Source organism: Cnephaeus nilssonii (assembly GCF_951640355.1).
Source record: "Cnephaeus nilssonii genome assembly, chromosome: 13".
In the NCBI taxonomy this organism is placed as follows: domain Eukaryota; kingdom Metazoa; phylum Chordata; class Mammalia; order Chiroptera; family Vespertilionidae; genus Cnephaeus; species Cnephaeus nilssonii.
In genome coordinates this window covers 17591374-17613143 of record NC_137084.1, presented here as the reverse complement: position 1 = coordinate 17613143, position 21770 = coordinate 17591374, and the positions used below count along the sequence as shown (strand labels likewise).

The 21770-nt window shown below is 40.1% G+C and overlaps 1 protein-coding gene across 6 annotated transcripts in view; it reads left to right on the top strand.

Annotated features, from left to right (window-relative positions):
* The window catches only part of CELF1 (CUGBP Elav-like family member 1), a 76371-nt gene that overhangs the window by 34955 nt on the left and 19646 nt on the right, over nt 1-21770 (top strand). For 3 of the 6 annotated variants that reach the window (XM_079787076.1, XM_079787074.1, XM_079787075.1), the window contains exons 2-4: nt 4368-4407; nt 9737-9888; nt 20993-21180. In XM_079787076.1, coding sequence (XP_079643202.1) covers nt 9818-9888; nt 20993-21180 — 259 coding nt within the window. In that variant the 5' untranslated portion in view covers nt 4368-4407; nt 9737-9817. The remainder of the gene's footprint in view (nt 1-4367; nt 4408-9736; nt 9889-20992; nt 21181-21770) is intronic. The other 3 variants (XM_079787079.1, XM_079787078.1, XM_079787077.1) reach the window with 3 other exon arrangements.

The window sequence follows — 21770 nt, the reverse complement described above, 5'->3', positions numbered from 1 at the left end:
CGTGTGCCATCGATCGGAACAAGTGGTCATCTGAAGGAGCAAGGTCTAGTGAATACAGCTGGTGGATTCATACTTCCCAGGCAAGATCTTTTAACGTGTCTCTAACTGGTTTTGAAGTGTGTGATGGTGTGTCATCATGAAGCAAAATTACTTTGCCGTGTCTTCTGGCACATTCTGGTCGTTTCACGATCAAAGCGTGGTTTAAATTGATTATTTGTTGTCAGTAGCGATCCGTATCAATGGTTTCACCCAGTTTGAGAAGCTCATAATATACCACACCTTCCTGATCCCACCAAACACAGAGCATTGTCTTCTTTCCGAAGCAATTTGGCCTTGCAGTCGATGTTGATGGTTGACCTGGATCAACCTGTGATTTTGTGCGTTTGGGATTCTCAAAATAAATCCACTTTTCATCTCCAGTCACAATTTGATGGAAAAAAGACTTTCTTTCTTGCCGTTGAAGCAACATTTTACTGACTTTTTGGTTTTCCATTTGTCTTTTGTTCAGTTGATGTGGCACCCATTTTCCTTCCTTTAAAATCTTTCCCATTGCTTGTAAACTATTGGAAATTGTTTGCTGAGCAACGTTTAATCTTTCTGCCAGTTGGTTTTGAGTTTGACATGCATCTTCATCTAATAATGCTTGTAATTGTTGGTCTTCAAACTTTTTCAGTTGCCCTGGATATTGTCTTTCACATTGAAATCATCACTTTTAAGTGTTTAAACCAGCGTTCACAAGTATCTTGAGGTTGAGCATGTTCACCATAAGCTTCCCGAAGTAAACGATAACTTTCAGCAGCACTTTTCTTTAAAATAAAGCAATGAATTAAAACTTCCGCAAATGCTCTTTTTTTGGCACGAAATTCGACATTTTCAAGCATAAAAATATCTATGATGTTAACACCTTCAGAAAATTTGACATAGGAAGTTTTGAAGCTTGCTGTCAATACAACAAAATAGCATACATATCAAATCGCATATATGTCAACATATGTGTAACTTGAAAAAAAATCCACATTATTAACTGGTACACCTGGTAAGCCTGGTGCAGTACAGGACCCAGATTGTTCAACATAGAGTAATTTATTAGAGTGGAAGGAATTCTCTGGGAATGACAGAACTAGAAAGGAATTTACGTCCTGCTTCAGTGTACCTGTTTAATCCACCTAGTCATCCCCATTTACAGATTAGCAAAGCAGTTAAATAGTTTTTCTACGGTTATTCAGTCTTGGATCCACCTATTTATTGCTTAGTGCTTTTCCACATTTTATTGAATTTAATGCACTAGTCTTTTGAGGTAGATTCTACCCCATTAGTTGTGATGTGTGTTTCCAGGATCTGGGATTAGAATCTGAAGGCAACTGTTATTTCCCTGCTACAGGTTCCCAAGGAAGATAAGTAGATTGGCTACCCCAGTCAAACTCGACTGGATTTTAGCACCGTTCCCTGGTGGGAGTTTTGCAAAGAGATGAACCTGGCTAGTATGCTAAGTATGGAAAGCTTTGCAGTTGATCCTATTATCTGGTTACTTGGATTTCTAGAGTATGGGAGCAGGAGGACACGCAATTTTCCAAAGCAGTAAGCCCAGCCTTCCTTCCTATTGAACCGGCCACATAATAGGCGAAAAAGAAAGAAGGGCATTGCAGGCAGTCTTAACAGGTAACAGACAGACATTTTAAAAAAGAGCACAATTTTTCCAAGTCATTTCTATCATTCTTTCCTCTTCCAGTTAGAAATTTGTACAATGGCTTGAATTCTTGTCATCCCTTTGGTTCCTTTTGAGATATGTAAAGTCTTCTTTTATAGGTGAGGAAACTGACACTTAGAGATGTTAATTAACTTGCTCAGAGTCACTTATCTACTAACAGCATGAAGTTTTCACTAACCTTAATTGTATCTCTCATGTGACTGAAACTTTCCACATTTATCTACTTAGAAAATTTGTCTTAGAAGAAAGGTCAGACTCGACTTTATGGCCCTCAGCATTTAAACAGTCTTTTCGTTGGTTTGTGTATGTGATCTTCCTTGTACACAGTTTTTAACCTGAGTTCTCCTTTCACCCAAGGTTTCGAGTGTCTGGCTTTGAACACATTTTTTTTTTTTTTAAATCTTCACCTGAAGGTATGTTTATTGATTTGAGAGAGAGAGAAACGATCAGTTACTGACAGGGGATTGAACCCGAAACCTTTTGGTGTATGGGATGATGGCTCCAACCAAGTGAATCACTTGGCCATGGCTAACGTACCTGGCTTTATATTCCAAACCTCTTCATTGCCTGGATTCAGGTGATCTTGACAGTTACTTAATGTCTTTGAATCTTTTCTCATCTGTCAGTAAGGTTAGGATAGGTATGAGGATTAAATATAAGGCACCAAGATAAAAAAATGTTAAACTCATAATTATTATCACTTTGTAAATGTCTACACCTTTCTCCCTACTTTCAGATAAGATTTACAAATTTTAAGTACCATATTTTATTAATTTGAGGATGCACACATTTATCATCTATGACATCTTTAATTCCTTGATTTGTAGTAATCTATTCGATTCTACTGTTCAAAAAACCACCTCAGCACTGCTTTTATGCTTGTCAAGGAACATCTTTGTCTTCAGGGAGGGTAGGTGTAGATCAGGGGTCCTCAAACTTTTTAAACAAGGGGCCAGTTCACTGTCCCTCAGACCGGAGGGCCGGACTATAGTTTAAAAAAAAACTATGAACAAATTCCTATGCACACTGCACATATCTTATTTTGAAGTAAAAAAACAAAACGGCACAAACACCGCATGTGGCCCGCGGGCCGTAGTTTGAGGACGCCTGGTCTAGCATTTTGAATTCTGTTCTGTTTGAAAAAATAATTGGAAAATAATTTTGAGGACGCCTGGTGTAGAGTGTGGTGTCTCTCAGTTCTGGTTCTGGCTTTGACATTCAGGGTTCTTACACTTTCCAATGTAGACTTCGTCCTTATTGACTTTGAGCAGTTCTCTGTATATATAGCTGGAGGAGTTGTGGATGATGTTTGTAAGGATTTGGGCAGCTTTACAGAATTGATCTTTACTTGCAAGATTGTTTGATAATGTTTAAAAATAAAACAAATTGGTTTTGTGGTTTCTCTGTTTGCTTTTACCTTCAATTAACTTCCTTATCTTCTGACTTTTTTGGTTTCAGTGGTTCACCACCACCCTGCATTTACAGGGCTAGCGAGAAGCATTTACATAGGCAGGGACTTGGTTGCCTTTGAAGAATTTTATGCCTGGCACTTATTCAGGAAGGCCAGTAACATGGCCTCTACATTAATAGCACGATCCTTAATTGTGAAAAGAACTGTGCAGCCTTTAGCTTTATTGTAGTTTTCCCATCCAAAAGCAGATGTTAAAAATGGTTGTTTTGGTGACTTAAATGTATTGAAATTCAACCTCATGAATCCTAATCATTGTTTTACAATTTGTCTGACATTTTGGGGCAAGACTCTTTTAAGCCTTTTGGTACTTTAATTCCCCGTCTTTTAAGTTGATGGTGTTTTTAAATTCGTTTTAAGATGTTAAATGCAATTAATCTTTAAGGTATTGTGTACTTTAAAAATGGGAGAGGGCCCAGCCAGCTTGGTTCAGCGGTTGAGCATTGACCTATGAACCAGGAGGTCACAGTTTCATTCCTGGTCAGGGCACATGCCCAGGATGCAGGCTTGATCCCCAGTAGGGGACGTGCAGGAGGCAGCCTATCAGTGATTCTCATCATTGATGTTTCTATCTCTCTCACCCTCTTCTCTGAAATCAATAAAAATATATTTTTTAAAAAACGGGAGAGGGAGGTACTCTTTTTTTATTTTATTTTAATCCTCACCCGAGGACATGCTTTTTTTATTATTATTTTAAAAAAAGATATTTTATTGATTTTTTACAGAGAGGAAAGGAGAGGGGGAGAGAGTTAGAAACATCGATGAGAGAGAAACATCAATCAGCTGCCTCCTGCACAACCCCCCACCGGGGATGTGCCCGCAACCAAGGTACATGTCCTTGACCGAATCGAACCTGGGATCCTTGAGTCCGAAGGCCAATGCTCTATCCACTGAGCCAAACTGGTTAGGGCAGAGGACATGCTTTTTTAAAATTGACTTGAGAGAGAGGAAGAGGGAGGGAAAAGGAGAAAGGGAGAGAGAAACATTGTTATGAGATATAAGAGTGAGACATTGATCGGTGTAAACCCGCAACCTGGGCACATGCCTTGACCTGGAATCAAACCCTCGACCTTTTCGTGCATGGGATGATGCTCCAAGAGGGCTTTTCTTTGGAAAGAAGATACATTACATATCTGGAATTATGAGACGTGTAGGCATGGCCCACTTATTTTTCTTTCCTTGGTTTTTTAGAGTGAAGACATAGTCCAGAGAGGGAGGTGTAAAGCTACAGGTATGGGCTAACTGCTGGATGGGTGTGCTCCGTGGGCATCTTTTTAACCTTCTTGCATGAGGCCTGTTGTGCAGATATGAAAAAATTGCCTTCAGAAAGGTGATGGCTTTTTTCCTACATTATGGGATAATATTTCCTGTTCTTAGGAAACGAGAAATATTTTTTAGCCCTTTCCCAATTCTCTTTCCTTAGGTAAAATTTTACAAGGCAGGCTTATCTCCCAATTGAACTACCTGTTGCCTAGTTCTAATAGCTTTGGGAGAGGTGGGTAGAAGGGAGAGGGAGGGAGGGAAGAAAGGGAGGGGAGAGAAAGAGAGAGAGAGAGAGAGAGAGAGAGAGAGAGAGAGAGAGAGAGAGAGAGAGTTGGTAGCAGTATTCCATTCATCAACTACCCAGCTGACTTTCTTTCCCATTCTACTTCATAACTGGAAGACCTCCGAATAAACTAGAACAAGGATGAGAACAGAATTTAATGGACTTTACACAGATAATGTTACCTTCCTGGAACCAGAAATGGTTTGACATACTGATTTTAAAAAATATATATTTTATTGATTTTTTTACAGAGAGGAAGAGAGAGGGATAGAGAGTTAGAAACATCAATGAGAGAGAAACATGGATCAGCTGCCTCCTGCACACCCCCCACTGGGGATGTGCCTACAACCAAGGTATATGCCCTTGACCGGAATCGAACCTGGGACCCTTGAGTTCGCAGGCCGACGCTCTATCCACTGAGCCAAACCGGTTTCAGCCTCAGACTGATTTTTTAATCATCACTGGACCTTAAATAAAAAATTACACTTAAGTTCCAGAGCTAGTTTGGTATCTGGAAGTATGACCTGATTTGAAGTGTGGTCACAATTTGACAGTACACTCTAAGGGAGGTTCTGAGCAAATTTTTGCTGACTGCACTAAGTAGAGAAGAGGTCTTTCTCTTTGACACCGAGTGGGGGAGGAGACAGTAGTGATTAAGGATGGGGGAGGCAATGGAAAATCTTAGATTTCAAAAAGGTAGTGCTTTTTCTCCCTTTCACCATGTCATGTCCTTTCAGTATACCATATATGATACTTTTATAGGCAAACCAACTTGGATACAATAGTCATTAAATTCAGTGCTTTTTGTTTAACAGTGATTTTATATTTGAATTGAAAATTATTTACAATATTTTTTTATTTGTTACTTTAAAACTCCTTTTTCCCCAAGCTTAGAAAAATTCATTGTCTATATTCTTATTGGAAACTAACAAAGGTTTCTGGCTTGTTTTAAATTATACTTAACTGTCACATTTTTTTGCAAAAAAAAAGCTCCCACAAAGTGAAATGCCAGCGACATCATTACCAATTTAGGTCACTATATTTTTGCATATGCAAGATACTGGATTGGGAGCTGTAGGAGACCCAGTGATTATAGTAGAAATACTCAAGTTTTGAAGTGAAAATTTAAGTACATAAATGTTTTAAGCTAAATTAAGTTATTCTGGTTGATTATTTTCAAGTTGTATCAATTGCTTCTTTTCTGCATTCCTTACATCATCTAACTGCCAGAAGTTGCGGGGGGCGAGTAGTCCACTTAACTGTCTGAGGTTAAGACTTCCCTAGATTTTTATACTCTTACACACACACACACACACACACACACATATGCTGATGGTGATTTTTAAAAAATATTTTTTATTGGTTTCAGAGAGGAAGGGAGAGGGTGAGAGAGCTAGAAAAATCAATAATGAGAGAGAATCATTGATCAGCCACCTCCTGCATACCACACACCGGGAATGGAGCCCGCAACCCAGGCATGTGCTCTGACCAGGAGGAATAAAACCGTGACCTCCTGGTTCATAGGTCCACACTCAACCACTGAGCCATGCCAGCTGGGCCTGATGGTGATTTTTAATGACATAGATTCTTTTTTATAATTTAGCAGTAGGCTCTAATTTTCTGTAAGCTCATCTAACTAGACTTCACATTTTGCCCTTTAAACACATTTAGATTATCAGGGTGGAAGTATAAAATCCCTTCACCTGCTATTGAACTCCCTGGTTACAACACTATAGCCTGACATTTGCATGTACCACCTGTGTTATTTTTTTTCTTTTTTTTTTTTTCTTCTCGCCTATGCTTTGTTCTTTCACTCTTGACAAAACAAAGGCTGTGATTTCTAGCAGTTCTTCTAATTCAGTTTTTAAACTGCTTATTCCACTCGGATATTTTAAGTGCAGGTTGTGCTATTCTTTTGAGGATTCCCTTATCTACCCATCATTTTAGTTTAAAAAAATATATTTTTATTGTGTTTTTTTTTTTGTGTGTGTGTGTGTGTTGTTGTTGTTTTTTAAGAGAGAGAGGAACATCAATCAGCTGCCTCCTGCACATAGAATACTGGGGATCAAGTCTTTGGGTCCATGGGACAACACTCCACCAACAGAGCCACACCGGCCAGGGCTCTACCCATCATTTTTAATGATTTGGATTCTTAATGCTATAGCAGACCGATTGCCCCTGCCTTCATATAATAAGGCTTTGAATTGTTGCCCTTAGAAAATAGAGAATATTCACCGAAACCGGTTTGGCTCAGTGGATAGAGCGTCAGCCTGCGGACTGAAAGGTCCCAGGTTCGATTCCGGTCAAGGGCATGTACCTTGGTTGCGGGCACATCCCCAATAGGGGTTGTGCAAGAGGCAGTTGATCGATGTTTCTCTATCATCGATGTTTCTAACTCTCTATCCCTCTCTCTTCCTCTCTGTGAAAAATCAATAAAATATATTTTTTTAAAAAAGAAAATAGAGAATATTCTAAGCAAAGAAAACTGAGACAATCAAAGAAAGAAAAGGAACTCATGAATATAAATTCATAATGCGAGGACAGGTGGTAAAAAGGGACTGAGGGAAAGTTAAGTCCTTCTTTTTTAGTGGACCCTTGGTTATAATTCTTCCTGCTAACTCTTTATTTCTAATGCATTCTTCATGGGAAAAGCCTGGAATGTGTTTCTGATTTAGAAATTAAAAACAACCTGGGCATTTTTTTTGTGTGAATAACTCTTGATTCTGTTTTTTAATTTTAACACTTGCATTTTGTATTCCCATAATTGTTTTTATCATCAATTAACTTTGTAACCCTTTTCTAAAATTGAGTGATTTGTGATTAGTTTCTGTGCTTCTCCACCCCAAGCATGTTGAATTTAATTATACTGAGATAACTCTTGTGACCTGCCTAAAAGGAAGCATTCTTCTTCATGTAATAACATTTCCATCTTGTATGATTTTTAAAGCAGTGTTGCTTTATATATCGTAAAGTGGATTTTAAAACATTACTCCAAGTCAATGCTTCTCAACATTTGGCTTGGTGAAAAGTACTGTAAGGAGTGCACATCCTTTCATGCACTGAGCAGTGCCAGGCTACTCAGTGAAGTCTCCCACATTTAAGTACTCTCTTGTTCTAGATGTGATTCTGATTGAAACATATAATTACAAGCCATGTATTTTTACTGAAGAATAAAAGCATAACAATAACCAGTGGGATTCTTTAAAATTCGTTGATTCCTTTTAAAGGAATCCTTGAACTAAAAAAATCTGATTTGGTTAACTGATCTCACAAATTTACTCATTGGTCCAGATAACTTACTATAGGAGGAGGCATGGGATCAGCGCCAGTGTACACAGGAGAAACTAGGACATACCTAACGAGTAACTTAACCAGTCCCCGCTTGGGTTCCCATCCTCTGCCTGGCAGCCAGGGCTTGGTGAACTGTGTGTTGTGTGCCAGTCTCCTCTCACTTGTAGCTTGTTTTTGCTTCCTCCTTCAATGGAATGGAAGAGGAGAGCTCCTGCTACTTCTGCCTCTAAAGCAGTAGATCAAATGAGCCAGGGTCTCTGACAAAATAGAAAAGTAGTTAGCTGCTAATATACTTTTAAGTTTTGGATGGTTATATATGGATATTGGACAGAAGACACAGTTTCTATGTTCCTCAGTCACACGCAGGATAGGTGTCAGCCATTTCTATACAGATGAGAACAGTTAGGCCTATACTGTGTGTGTTTTTTAAAGTAACTACACATTTAGGAGTGCATTCGTTTACCTCTTTACAGGCTGAATATAACTTATTTTTTCAAAGTTCCCTGTGTTGTTAACTGAGCTTGAGTGAAGTGAAATCCTTGAGGTAAGGCAACCCTAAAGATAAAAATGGAAAGAAGGCCTGTGAAATTTGGGAACCTTCAGAGATACAGTTTTAGAGTCATCGCCTAAATATTGAAATGCCACCATTTGTTGTTTGGAGGGATGTGGAGCTAAATTGAGAACAGGAGCACCACATCTGTCTTATTGCTAAGTATATCCATCTCTACTGCTCCCCACAATAGGATTTTTATGTTGTATTCATTAATCATGGTTTAGCAGATTTAAAGGAGGACAGAGAACTAAGAGGGTTCGCCTGCATTTCTCTGCCCTTCCTTACATGTTTGAGTGCTTGTCCCTAGCAGGCCCCATTTCTTTTTCATTATTAGGAAAGTCAAACAACTGAGAAGATACTATTTTCTAGTACTCTGTCAAGAGGCAGAATATTACAATTCCATTTTCATTTTTTGCCTTTTAAATTTTCTGGCAAATTAAGATTCAGAGTTAGGAAAGAAGGTCTGCCTTGTGCCACCTAATGAATGTCACTGAAGCAGCAATTTTTAAAGTCCTTCACTCTGATGAGGAAACACACTTTGCTGTCAACACCATCAAGAAAGCAAGGTCCAGTGCGGGTAGTAGTTATGTGAGCAGTAAGTTCCTGGTGTCCAGTTCTTCAACCAGCTTGCTCCTGGATGCTTTTGATGGTCTGAACCAGTGGTCCTCTGTATGTGACTATTCTGAGGTAATTTGGACCCAGGCACTGTGCTCACTGCTATCTCTGGCACGTGGAAACTAAGTTTCGACCAAGGCTAACAACCCAGTTTCCAAAAACATTTTCAGACCATGTAAGGTGAGGTGTTTTTTTCTTCCAGGTAGTTTCAGGTTTTGGGGGTCCTCAGAAACTGATTTGCAGGGAGAGGAGTTGGGAAGATGTGAAACAAGTTTGTGTTTCTTCTGCTCTGTTAGCCACTGCTATCTTCATGGATCTGACACTCTATTTATCTGACAGTGCACTTAGTACTGCTTTGCCAGGGAAAATCACACAAAACAAGCCTGGTGCATCAGCACTTTCATTGTGTGCAGGGCTGAGCCTCCCTTCACATGGTCACATCCCCCTTTTAATCCAATGCTCCCTTTCCCTTCCCCAGTCCTGCCTGTTTCTGTGGCACTTACTGCTGGTTTCCCTGAGCTCCTGTTTCCACTTTGTGTTTTTTGTGGGGCCCAGGAAGCTAAAGCTGTGTGTATTTGTGGATCAGACAAGTGCAGCAAGTTAATATCATTGGCTTCTGAAGGGGAGAGTGAGGTGATGGCTGCGTTTAAGTTGGATTTCCTTCCAGAAATGATGGTGGATCATTGCTCTTTGAATTCCAGTCCCGTGTAAGTATTTTTGTTGTCTAATTTTTTATCATAAGCAGAGGTACTGGGTTGTTTTATTTGTTATTTAATGTAACTGGTTCTTTTTCTTAAAAGTAGAAACAATTGGGTGAGGAAGCCAAAGTCCACGCTATTGTTATTTTCTTTTTTAAAAAATATATATTTTTATTGATTTCAGAGAGGAAGGGAGAGGGAGAGAGAGATAGAAACATCAATGATAAGAGAGAATCATTGATCGGCTGCCTTCTGCACACCCCCTACTGGGGATGGAGCCCACAACCTGGATATGTGCCTTAACTGGAATTGAACCAGGGACCCTTTAGTCCGAAGGCCGATGCTCTACCCACTGAGCCAAACCGGCTAGGACTATTGTTATTATCTATTACAGTCTGATTCTATCTCATTAATGCTGATTTCCTCAAAGCTATAATGAAGTTCTATACAGAAGAGGGTACATTTGGAATATGACCAGCAAGTGTGCTGGCTCCTGTCCCTCCAAGCTATAATGTTTTCCCATATGATAAGTTCTGAGGTTTGTTTGTTTTTTAAACTGTAGTTTTATTGCTTTAGGTTGGGTATGTAATTTCAAAGAATCTTTTGGGAAGGTATTTTTAATGATGAAATTCTTAGACTCATTACAGAGGATGTATTTAGTAGTGTATGCAGCATGCTGTATTGCCATGTAAACTGTAATTCTGGGTTTTTATTTCTACCCCCCTCCCCCAATTTAATTGAAAATGCAACACAATACATGATTTGGGAGGTATCAGATGCCCCCACCCTCCCAATTAGATCAATTTTGATTGGCAATTTGCCCAAATAAATTTTGAACATGGGAATGAGGAGCTCATTAGTTGGCAGTACTTGTTCAAGAAGTGACACTGCCATTGTACACACTAACCTGGCCCTGAGTTGTAGCTACAGGGAATCTGAATTCTGGGCTTTGTAGGTGACACATTTCTAACTCCTGATTTCAGCTACTTTAACCAGGCTTCAGAGTATCTTGGGACCTCAAGTAAATGAGTCTTAAGTTATTCAAAGCCAAGAATATTAAATGTATATTTTCTAGAGAACGGGATAGTTGCAAGTCTTTGAGTTTAGGCCTCCACATGCAAATCAGGCTACCCTGGGATTGGGTGTAACTGATGTGGATAATAGATCCAGAATAGCTCTTCATGGAATAGTTTAGCGGTCCTCAAAGTTAGTTGACTTGCTTGTTTGAAATAGATCCTATGCCTTCCCTGTAGTCTCCAAAAATAATAGTTATTTAGGACTTTATATGAGAGTAGATAACAGGTGAAATCACAGTGAATGGCATCATAATAAAGACTTACTATATAATAAAAATATTCCCATGGACCAGATATATGATCCCTAGTAATAGGACTTTATGGCTCAAATTATCTTTCATTGTAACACTGTCTCTCTCTGCTTTGTTGCTACCTCGTATTCAACCCTTAGATACAGCATTTTTCCTCAGTCTGTTTTCTCATCTTTTAAAAGGTTGGATTGATCAGCATCCCATGAAGGCTGGACCATGGAACATTGCATGGAAGTTACCTGGAACATAAAATTGCAGATTCTTGGACCCATGCCCAGATATTCTTATGCTGGAGTAGGGTCTAAGAATCTGTATTTTAACAATGTCCCATGTAGTTTTCATGTACACCAGAGTTTGAGAACTAATAGACTGAATGTAGGCCATTCTGAATAGAGGTAATCAGGGAGTAGACTGCTATATCATTTTTCCCCCCTAGTACATTCACAGCTGCTTTAGTCCTGTATCTTCACAAAAGCTTTTTGAGGTAAATTGGGCATAGACTATTGCCCATATTTTACAGATGAGAAACTCAGTTGAGAGGGGCTAAAACTGGCTTGCCTGAGGAGAGTTGGTGTCAACCTTGGGCCTAAAGTGCAATTTTAATGATACACTCTTTATTTTTACTCCTTAGACCAGGCCTCAGCTGTCATTGAGCAGAGTTACCCATCAATTCTTCTCATTATGGCAAGTCCTCGTGCCTCAGTAGACACCATATACCAAAACACACACCATAGAGTTAGGAAGAAGAAAGATCTTGAGAAAGGTGTGTGCTTGCCACCCCTTTCTTGGATTGTAAGCCCGTACTACTTCAGCAGGAGGCTTGACCTCAGTGCTTTTACCTCTGAAGAGATATTGCCTAGGAATGTGATCTAGCAATGTACGGGTATCTTACTTAAAAATTTTTGGGCCGAAACCGGTTTGGCTCAATGGATAGAGCGTCGGTCTGCGGACTGAAAGGTCCCAGGTTCGATTCCGGTCAAGGGCATGTACATTGGCTGCGGGCACATCCCTGGTAGGGGGTGTGCGGGAGGCAGCTGGTCGATGATTCTCTCTCATCGATGTTTCTAGCTCTCTATCCCTCTCCCTTCCTCTCTGTGAGAAATCAATAAAATATATTTAAAAAAAAAAAAAATTTTTGGGCCCTGGGACCTGACCCCTAGTGCCTGTTCTCACTTGTGACAATGTCCTTGATTCTGCTTTGACCTCTCTCCAGCTTCCATTGGTTCCTCTTACTTTGCGTGCACTGTAAGATGTGGTTGTTCTCCAGGGGTTGTATCTTAGGTCTTTTCTCTGAGCTCTCCCATTGCTTAAGGGAGTACTAATGTGCTTTTCTGATTCTCAGATTTCTGTATGTATTCCATAAGTGTCCCCTGAGCTCTGTGACTTTGAATATCTCCATATGAAGGCTTCCCCACGCAAAAACAATCCCTCATATTGTCTGCACTAGAATCCAAGAGTGATTGGTAACTTCTTCCTCTTCCTCATCTCCTTGATGGAGTGATCTCCAAGTTCTAGTGGATTACTCCTCCCCCCCCCCCCCCCCCCCCATTTCTCAGCATTGCCTAGGACTGGTTCCTAATTTTAGAAGCTAGTTTTTTTCAAGAGCCTTCTGATCTCCATATTTCCTCACTTTATATCATCCTCTAGATTATTGCCAGATGTCTTTTAAAAGACCAATGTGATCCTTGTTTAAAAATCTTGGATTAAAGTCCAGTTCTTTCAGTATAATATGGAAAGCCCCTCACTGGTCTCTCTAACCTATTTCTTTATTCTTATCGATTTTCATTTATACATATTTTCTTTTTCCCCCTAATATTTTAGGTTATTTTTATACTCTCTCCTAACTTTCTCAAGTCCTTTTTTTTCTAACTTTCTAATGTTATCTCAGTCTTATCTCCTCTTCCTCTGAGTCCTTATCATTTCTTCACCCCCCTTAGCTTTCATACCTCTGTGCTATACAGCACTTTCCCCAGCTGCTTAGGCCATTCACCTTTAATTTCTGCACACACTTCCCCCTCCAAATAAAATGAAACTGTTAGCCACTTTGTAAGAAAATATGTTTTTATTGATTTCAGAGAGAGGAAGGGAGATAGAAGCATCAATGATGAGAGGGAATCACGGATTGGCTGCCTCCTGCACACTCCCTACTGAGGATCGAGCCCACAACCCAGGCATGTGCCCTGACCAGGAATCAAACCATGACCTCCTGGTTTATGGGTTGCTACTCAACCACTGATCCACATTGGCCAGGCTATTAGCCACTTTTTTCCCCACAGAACTTTTATTCATTTGCTAAAGCATTTGTTGGGTATTATAGTTGCATCCTTCCACTTGTTCAGTGCCACTGCCTCTAGGACGGGAATTGTTCCGTCCACTTTAATAGACCCTTATAGTATGTAGTATCTGGCACATTGTAGGAACTTGGAAAGTACGGTTGAATGAACGATAAGTCCTGTGAGTTTTTTTATAATTAGAGATGATTACAGAGATAGGCACTCCGGACATTATTTCCATACCTCAGGGAAAAGGTTGAAAACCTTTACAAGCAGATTGTTAGCTGTTCTATTGTTGAGTGATGTCTTAAAAACCTTTATTGATAGCTTTTTCTAGTACCTAATACCCCAACTAACATAGGAAGAGCTCCCTTTATCCAAATGAAAATTACATTTTTCCAGCAAAGACACGTTCTGTCTTGTTCTCACTAGAGAACCAGCTGCTAAGTAACTCAGGCCAGTGTTTCTGGGTCCTTTTTATTATGATGTTCTTCTGTGCCAGTTTTTCCATAGTACAGTATGTGAGCCAGAGGGACCTGGTAGAAGTGGGTGGTGGCTAGAGACTGGGATGCAACAAGTATTTATATAAATGGGGGTTAACAGGTAATGAAAAAGAAGGAGAGAGCGAAAAAGATGAGTAATGAAAGGGTTTGGAAATAGTTTTTAAACAGATGTGAAGGTAGTATTTAAGGGTTTTCTTGTAAGAACACGTGGGCTGGGCTATAATGTAATCAGAAACTCTGCAGCTGGAAGACCTGGAAACTATCTTTTATGCCTCATTTATGCTCTCTAAATGTTCTGCTCTCTCTGCATGTGCTGCCGCCAACACTCTTCATCTACTCTGTCACTTTGGTTACAGCACGGCTTTCTTTGCCTTGCCCCTGCCCTTCCAGCCTGTCTTCTGATTCCTCACTCCTTTTCTCTGTCTCTGTATTTTATATAATTCACATAACATAATTTTATATAATTCATATAACATAAAATTTACCCCTTTAAATCATACGGTCATTGATTTTTACGATATCCATAAAGTTGTGCAACTATCACCACTATCTAATTCCAGAACATTTTTATCACCCTAAAAAGAAACACTATACCCATTAGCAACCATTCCCTCCCCTCTCTCCTCCCACCCTTTACTCCCATTCCTAGGGAACCACTTGTCTACTTTCTGTCTATAGATTTGCCTATTCTGGATATTTCATGTAAATGGACATACAATATGTAGCCTTTGTGATTGTTTTCTTTCACTTAGCATGTTCTGAACTTCATCTACATTGTAACATGACCCTGTCATCTCTAGCCACTGCCCTTTTGTCTACTTAACTCATACTATCTCTAGTTGTAGCTTTCCCACTTCTGACTTCACCACTAATTGCCTGTTTCTGTTAACCAATTCCAGGCTCTTTTGAGCAGTGCTGTGCAATAGAGCTTTCTCTGATAATAAATATGTTCTGTATCTCTGCTGTCCTATGCAGTGGCCTCTAGTCACATGAGGCTAGTGTGACTGAGGAACTGGATTTTTAAAATTAAATTTAAATAGCCACAAGTGGCTAGTGGCTGTTGTCTTGCTCAGTGCACTTGTAGAGGAACTCGATTAGTCAGGCCTATCCTTCTGTTTTAAACATAGGTCATGGTCTTAGGTTTCTGGCCAGCCAGTGGATCAGCAGGGCCCCGGGGATGGTAAGGAAGTGGGACAGAACATCAGCTCTGTCCTCTGAGCTAGTTTTGGGCTGGGAAGTTTCAAGACGGGGAAAGATAGGAGAAAGAGAAAAGGGAGTTTAGGAGTTTTGAATAGATATATGCTTTGAAAATAAAGCTTTGTTTTCCCTTTCCTGTTTATCTTCCAAGTGGGTTCTCTACTCTGTTTTCCTATAGCATGTTTCATGAAAAATCAGGTAGACAAGGAAGCCTCTGGGTCCTGATTGCTCATTTTCTCATTTTTATTTTATTTTAATTTATTTCAGAGAAGAAGGGAGGAGAGAGAGATAGAAACATCAATAATGAGAGAGAATCATTGATCGGCTGCCTCCTGCACACCCCCTACTGGGGATGTGCCCGCAACCAAGGTACATGCCCTTGACCGGAATTGAATCTGGGACCCTTGAGTCCACAGGCCGACGCTCTATCCACTGAGCCAAACCGGTTAGGGCCAGTTTCTCATTCTTAATGATTTGCCAGTTGCTGCCATTATTGCTTCTGCTGTCAGAAGCAGAACATAGAGGTGGGTTGGTGCCATGCCTCTTCCCTAAAACACTGGCTGCCTTCTCATCTCCCTTCTTTCCTCACTGCTGCAGACTCTACTTTTCCTCTCTTCCATCTTACTCCCAGTTCAGTACCTCCACAGAAGATAAGAATTCTATAGACTTGCCTTTTAGAAATGACAGGTACTTCCCTGGCCGGTTTTGCTCAGTGTTTAGAGCATCGGCTCATCAACAGATGGGCCTCGGGTTCAATTCCTGGTCAAGGGCACGTACCTTGGTTGCAAGCTCAATCCCTGGCCCTGATAGGGGTGAGTCTGGGAGGCAACCAATCGATGTGTCTCACGTGGATGTTTCTCTTTCTCTCTCCCCTCTCCTACTCTATTTAAAAACAGTGGAAAAATATCCTTGGGTGAGGATTTAAAAAAAAAAAAGAAAAGAAAGAAAGAAATGACAGGTATACTATAGATACTTCTCCAGAGGGTTGCTGAATTCATTGGTTCTTGAGCAGGTGTAAAAAATACACATAGGCCGAAACCGGTTTGGCTCAGTGGATAGAGCGTCAGCCTGCGGACTGAAGGGTCCCAGGTTCGATTCCGGTCAAGGGCATGTACCTTGGTTGCGGGCACATCCCCGGTAGGGGGTGTGCAAGAGGCAGCTGATCAATGTTTCTCTCTCATCAATGTTTCTAACTCTATCCCTCTCTCTTCCTCTCTATAAAAAATCAATAAAATATATTTAAAAAAATACACATAGTTCATAATCACTGATCCTAAGGAGCTCTCCATCGGTGGGAGGTAAGGCATAAATATGAGAATGGATTTAGTAGTATATAAATGCCATACCTGAACCATGTGGGATCCTTGGCATATCACACTGGGCATCTTGTCCCAGATGACTTTTTAATGCAGTGGTTACTTTTTGTTGTTTTTGTTGTTGTTTTGTTTTTGTTTTTTTTTTTTAGAGAAAGTGGAAGGGAGGCAGAGAGACAGAGAGAAACATTGATGTGAGAGAGACACATTGATTGGTTGCCTTCTGTATGTGTCCCAACCAGGGCTGGGGATCAAACCTACCAGGGTACATGCCCTTGACTGGAATAAAACCCAAGACTCTTTAGTCGACGGACCGATGCTCTATCGACTGAGCCAAACGAGTTAGGGCTGCAGTACTTAATTTTATATGTTTTTTTTTAAATATATTTTTCTTTATTTCAGAGAGGAAGGGAGAGTGAGAGAGAGATAGAAACATCAATGATGAGAGAGAATCATTGATCGGCTGCCTCCTGCATGTCCCCTAGTAGAGATCAAGCCCGCAGCCCGGGCATGTGCCCTGACCTCCTGGTTCACGGGTTGATGCTCAAACACTGAGCCACACCCGCCGGGCTGCAGTGGCTACTTTTGTTTTATTTATTTAAATATATTTTATTGATTTTAGAGAGGAAGGGAGAGGGAGAGAGAGATAGAAACATCAATGATGAGAGAGAATCATTGCTTGGCTGCCTCCTGCACGCCCCCCACTGGGGACTGAGCCCGCAACCCAGGCATGTGCCCTTGGCCGGAATCGAACCTGGGACCCCTCAGTCCCCAGGCCAACACTCTATCCATTGAGCCAAACCAGCCAGGGCATGCAGTGGTTACTTTTAATTAAGGTTGAGGATGGAAGAACATTGTTGCTCATCTCTTCAGACACAGTAACAGTTGATGAGAAAGCTTTTGACTGCTTATTACATATACATAGGTATACATGTGGTTGCTTCTCCCTTTTCTTTTTTAGATTATTTGTAGCTGATGTTATCACTTTCTAATGCTGTCTTCATGAGCTCCAAAGAAATATTTTTCTTATTCATCTGACACAGTGGCTATGTATATAAATGCCCAGTATTTATTGGAGGAAGGAAGAAGTCAGTGGATAACTCCAGTTGCATGATATCCACAGCATCATGAGCCTGGCTCGATAACTTGCTGTGCTCTAGAAGTGCTTCTCATAATGGTGAAGGACTGTGTCCTGTGCTTCTTCCAACTTGTAAAATACAGTAAAAACAATTGTAGAAAACAAAATAAGGTGTAAATTTGTATTTTGTGTCTTTTTATTTTATTGGATTAAACATTTACAAAATTACTTGGTCCAGTTGCTGTAAAAGTTTCTAAAGAGTTAAGTTTGAAGATTGTCCCTGGTCCTTGGGTACTTTGAGCAGCACTACTCTTGTGGATTCTTGTAATGAATTGGTATTGGGGTGGGGAAGTTAATGGAGTAGGTGGATTGAAGACCAGGAGGAGGATTGGGAGAATAAAGAGAGAAAGGAAGATCGTGTGTCTGGAATTTTGAGTTTTCACTAAAACTTTTGGATAAACCACAATTCACATTTGTTGACTGTGTTTATGCTTTTGCACTAAACAATGATGTAGAAAGTTTAGAAACTGCACACAAATATAGATGGAAGGGATAAGCTGAAAGCATTTTCTTATAATGTAATAAAAGTTATTAAAACCCTGCCTCTTAAGTAGCTGTCAGCTTCCTTATCATCAAAACATTCTGAGCACCATTGGTTTTCTATGTTAACCCTCCCTAGAATAGAAGTAGGAGGAAAGATTAGCAACATTTTAATAAAATATTATAATTGGTCATTAAAGTTGTTGGCAGCAGTTTATAGGGAGTGACACTCATTGTTTCACTAGTCATAATCTATTTTTTATTTTGTTCTATTTTTAATTCAGTTTATTGGGGTGTCACCAGTCAACAAGATTATATAGGTTTTAAGTGTAGATTTCTATGATACATGATCTGTATATTGCTTTGTGTGCCCACCATCCAAAGTCAAATCATCTTCCATCACCATCTCCCTTTACCCTCTACTACAGGTAGATTAATCCTGTGACAATCAAGTAATCATAAGAGATAATAGCTGCTCTTTAATTTGTGAGCCCTCTTTATGCACAGCATTTATTTTTATGAGGGTTAGTTGATTAAATAGGGGAATTGTTGAGAACAAGAAATTTCTCCCATCCCACATTGAGTATGTGCTTACTTTGAACCAAGCACTATACCAAGTGTAGCTACAACAATGAATAGGAAATAAAATTGTTTCTGCATTCAAGGACCTCTAGACTAAGAGCTAGAGAATGGGGACCCTCTACAGACATAGCGACAAGAGTTGGTTTAGCCTGGCCGGAGTGGCTCAGTGGTTAGGTGTCAACCTATGAACCTGGAGGTCAGTGTTCGATTCCTGGTCAGGGCACATGCTTGGGTTGCGGGGGTGGGATGGGGCATGTAGGAGGCAGCCAATCAGTGCTGCTCTCTCATCATTGATGTTTCTATCTCTTTCTCCCTCTCCCTTCCTCTTTGAAATCAATAAAAATATATGTTAATGCTAGGTTCAGTAAAGGTGATGTGAGAATAGCCCTGGTGGGTGTTCAGTTACAAGAGATTTCAGAATTAAAAGACAGTGGTTGAGCTGCTTTCGTAGATTCATCATTCTCAATGATCTTCAAATATGATTCAAAAGATAGTAGAATATATCCCAAGAAATCAGAAACACCAATCAGAAAGGATATATGCACCCCTGTGTTCATAGCAGCACAATTTACCATAGCTAAGATTTGGAAACAGCCTAAGTGCCTATCAGCAGATGAATAGATTAAAAAAGTATGGTACATCTACACAATGGAATACTACCCTGCTGTAAGAAAGAAGGAACTCTTACCATTTGCAACAGCATGGATGGACCTGGAGAGCAATATGCTAAATGAAATAAGCCAGTTGGAGAAAGATAAATATCACACGATCTCACTCATTTGTGAAATATAATAAACAACATAAACTGATGAACAAAAATAGATCCAAAGACATAGAAGTGTTGAACAGACCGACCAACCTCAGAGGGAAGGTGGGGCTGGGGGGGGGGGGGCGGGGTAAGAGAGCAACCAAAGGACTTGTATGCATGCATAAAAGCATAACCCATGGACATAAGACAGTAGGGGGTTGGGCATGTGCTGGTGGGTGGGAAGGGCTGGGGAGGTCAATGGGGGAAAAAGGAGACATATGTAATACTTTAAACAATAAAGAATTTTTTAAAAGGTGTAAAAACTTACGTTTCCTTTAATGAAAACTATTACTTTATTTAGGGTTAGATATTAAAACATGGCAAGTTTGAATATGGTGATGTGTTTCTGGATTAAAAAGCCAACACTAGCATAAAAGTTCATTATGATGGCTCTTTGGAATTTAAGTTGTTACTGGTGTAGATCTTAAAACAATGGTAGGGAAGGTCTTTGATTTATTTTGAATGGTAGAAATATTTGTAGTGTAAGAATCCCCTGAGGTTCTTGGCAATTGCAGGGATAGCAATGAAGGTATTAAAGTATGAGCATTACAAGTTTGGTGTGAGAGGATTGGAGGAATTTGTTGTAATGGTTGCAGTTGGTAAGGGAACTAACTGGTAAAGTCTTGGAAAAGTAGCATTAAATTGGATAACTTAGAAACAATAAAAATCTAGAATGATGACATCATTGTTTATGTTTATATAGCTAGAAGCCCGGTGCACAGGTGTTTGGGTGCACAGGTGTTCGGCCGACTGGCCCTGCTTACCCGCTCCCCCCCCCCCCCCCCCAATTTGGACAGGGCTGGCCAGGGGGAGGGGCCTCGGGCGGTTGGCTGGCCGACCCATCCCCTGGTTGAACTGGTCGAGGGGCAATTTGCATATTAGCCCTTTATTATATATATCAATCATTTGTTAGAGTTTTAAGAGGCAAAACTTTGTTTTGGTCAGGGGGCCTATCTCAAGAACACCAGAATTAAGCACATGAGACACATTCAAAGACCAACATTTTAGTCTGTAGCTTAGGCCTTGGAAATCAAGTGCTTCTGTTCTAATGTCTACTGAAAGAAAACTTTTAAACTATCATTGTACTGTTGAGAGTCCTGAATCTTATAATTAATAATTCTTTGTTTATTTTATGGACATTTAAAAAACCCTTTGTTAAAAGTATTAAAATTTCTTTAGAAACTCTGCCTTTTAAGTTCTTCTGAGAATTCTCATGCTAGATAAAGAATAAGTAACACTCAATTTCTTAATTAAAACCTAGGATGTTCTAATCAGAATGGCAGCTTTAGTTTGGGATCTAAATCTAATGGGAGGAGTGACCATGGTGAGGGAGGACCTGGGAACCCTGGTAAATTGAATGGATGTCATGAAAGGAAGTAGATTCCCCCATCCCCCACTTTCCCAGGAAGTAGTTGAGATCTTTAAAGGAAACAAAACTTCCTCTAGAGAGCAACATGAATGCATAATAGTAGTTTTATTTTATCTAATGCAGCTCAAAGAAAATGAACGGCACCCTGGACCACCCAGACCAACCGGATCTTGATGCTATCAAGATGTTTGTGGGCCAGGTTCCGAGGACCTGGTCTGAGAAGGACTTGAGGGAACTCTTTGAACAGTATGGTGCTGTCTATGAAATCAACGTTCTAAGAGATAGGAGCCAAAACCCTCCTCAGAGCAAAGGTGAAGATTTGGGTTTTATGTGCAATTTTTTGTCATGTACATACTGTCTGATTGTCAGAATGTTCCTATGGTCATATTGGGAGGGGGGAATATGTTCTTTTATAGTCCCTATATATTCCAGGCCAAACTCATTTAATGACTTAAAAATAAAAAATTAAAGTGACTTCATGAGGTTGATTTGTAATTTGGATCTTGGGTAGTCCATTTAGTAAACTAATCACATAAGGTTTTCTTTAGTGTTTTGGCTGTGGTAAGCTAATTCTAATGTGAGGGGAAGGCCATGGAAAGAAAAAGACCGTCCCTGAACTCACGGATTTCTGTGAATGTATATAAAGGCTTTGCAGGATGGCTTAGCACCTAGGAGAGCCTTTTTCGTAGGTAACCTGTTTGCTGTAGCTTATAAAATGAACAAGAGAAGAAAGGTTCAACTGCTTCCAGATATATCCCACAGAGTGGAAGCTTCACAGGACTGATGGTGATAAGGCATAATCTTTGCCCCTACACACAGAGACATACTCTTATTTTTCCAAGTGACCGACTCAGAGTAATTTTTAGTGAAAGCTGTTCTACAGTGCAAATAGCAACAAGTA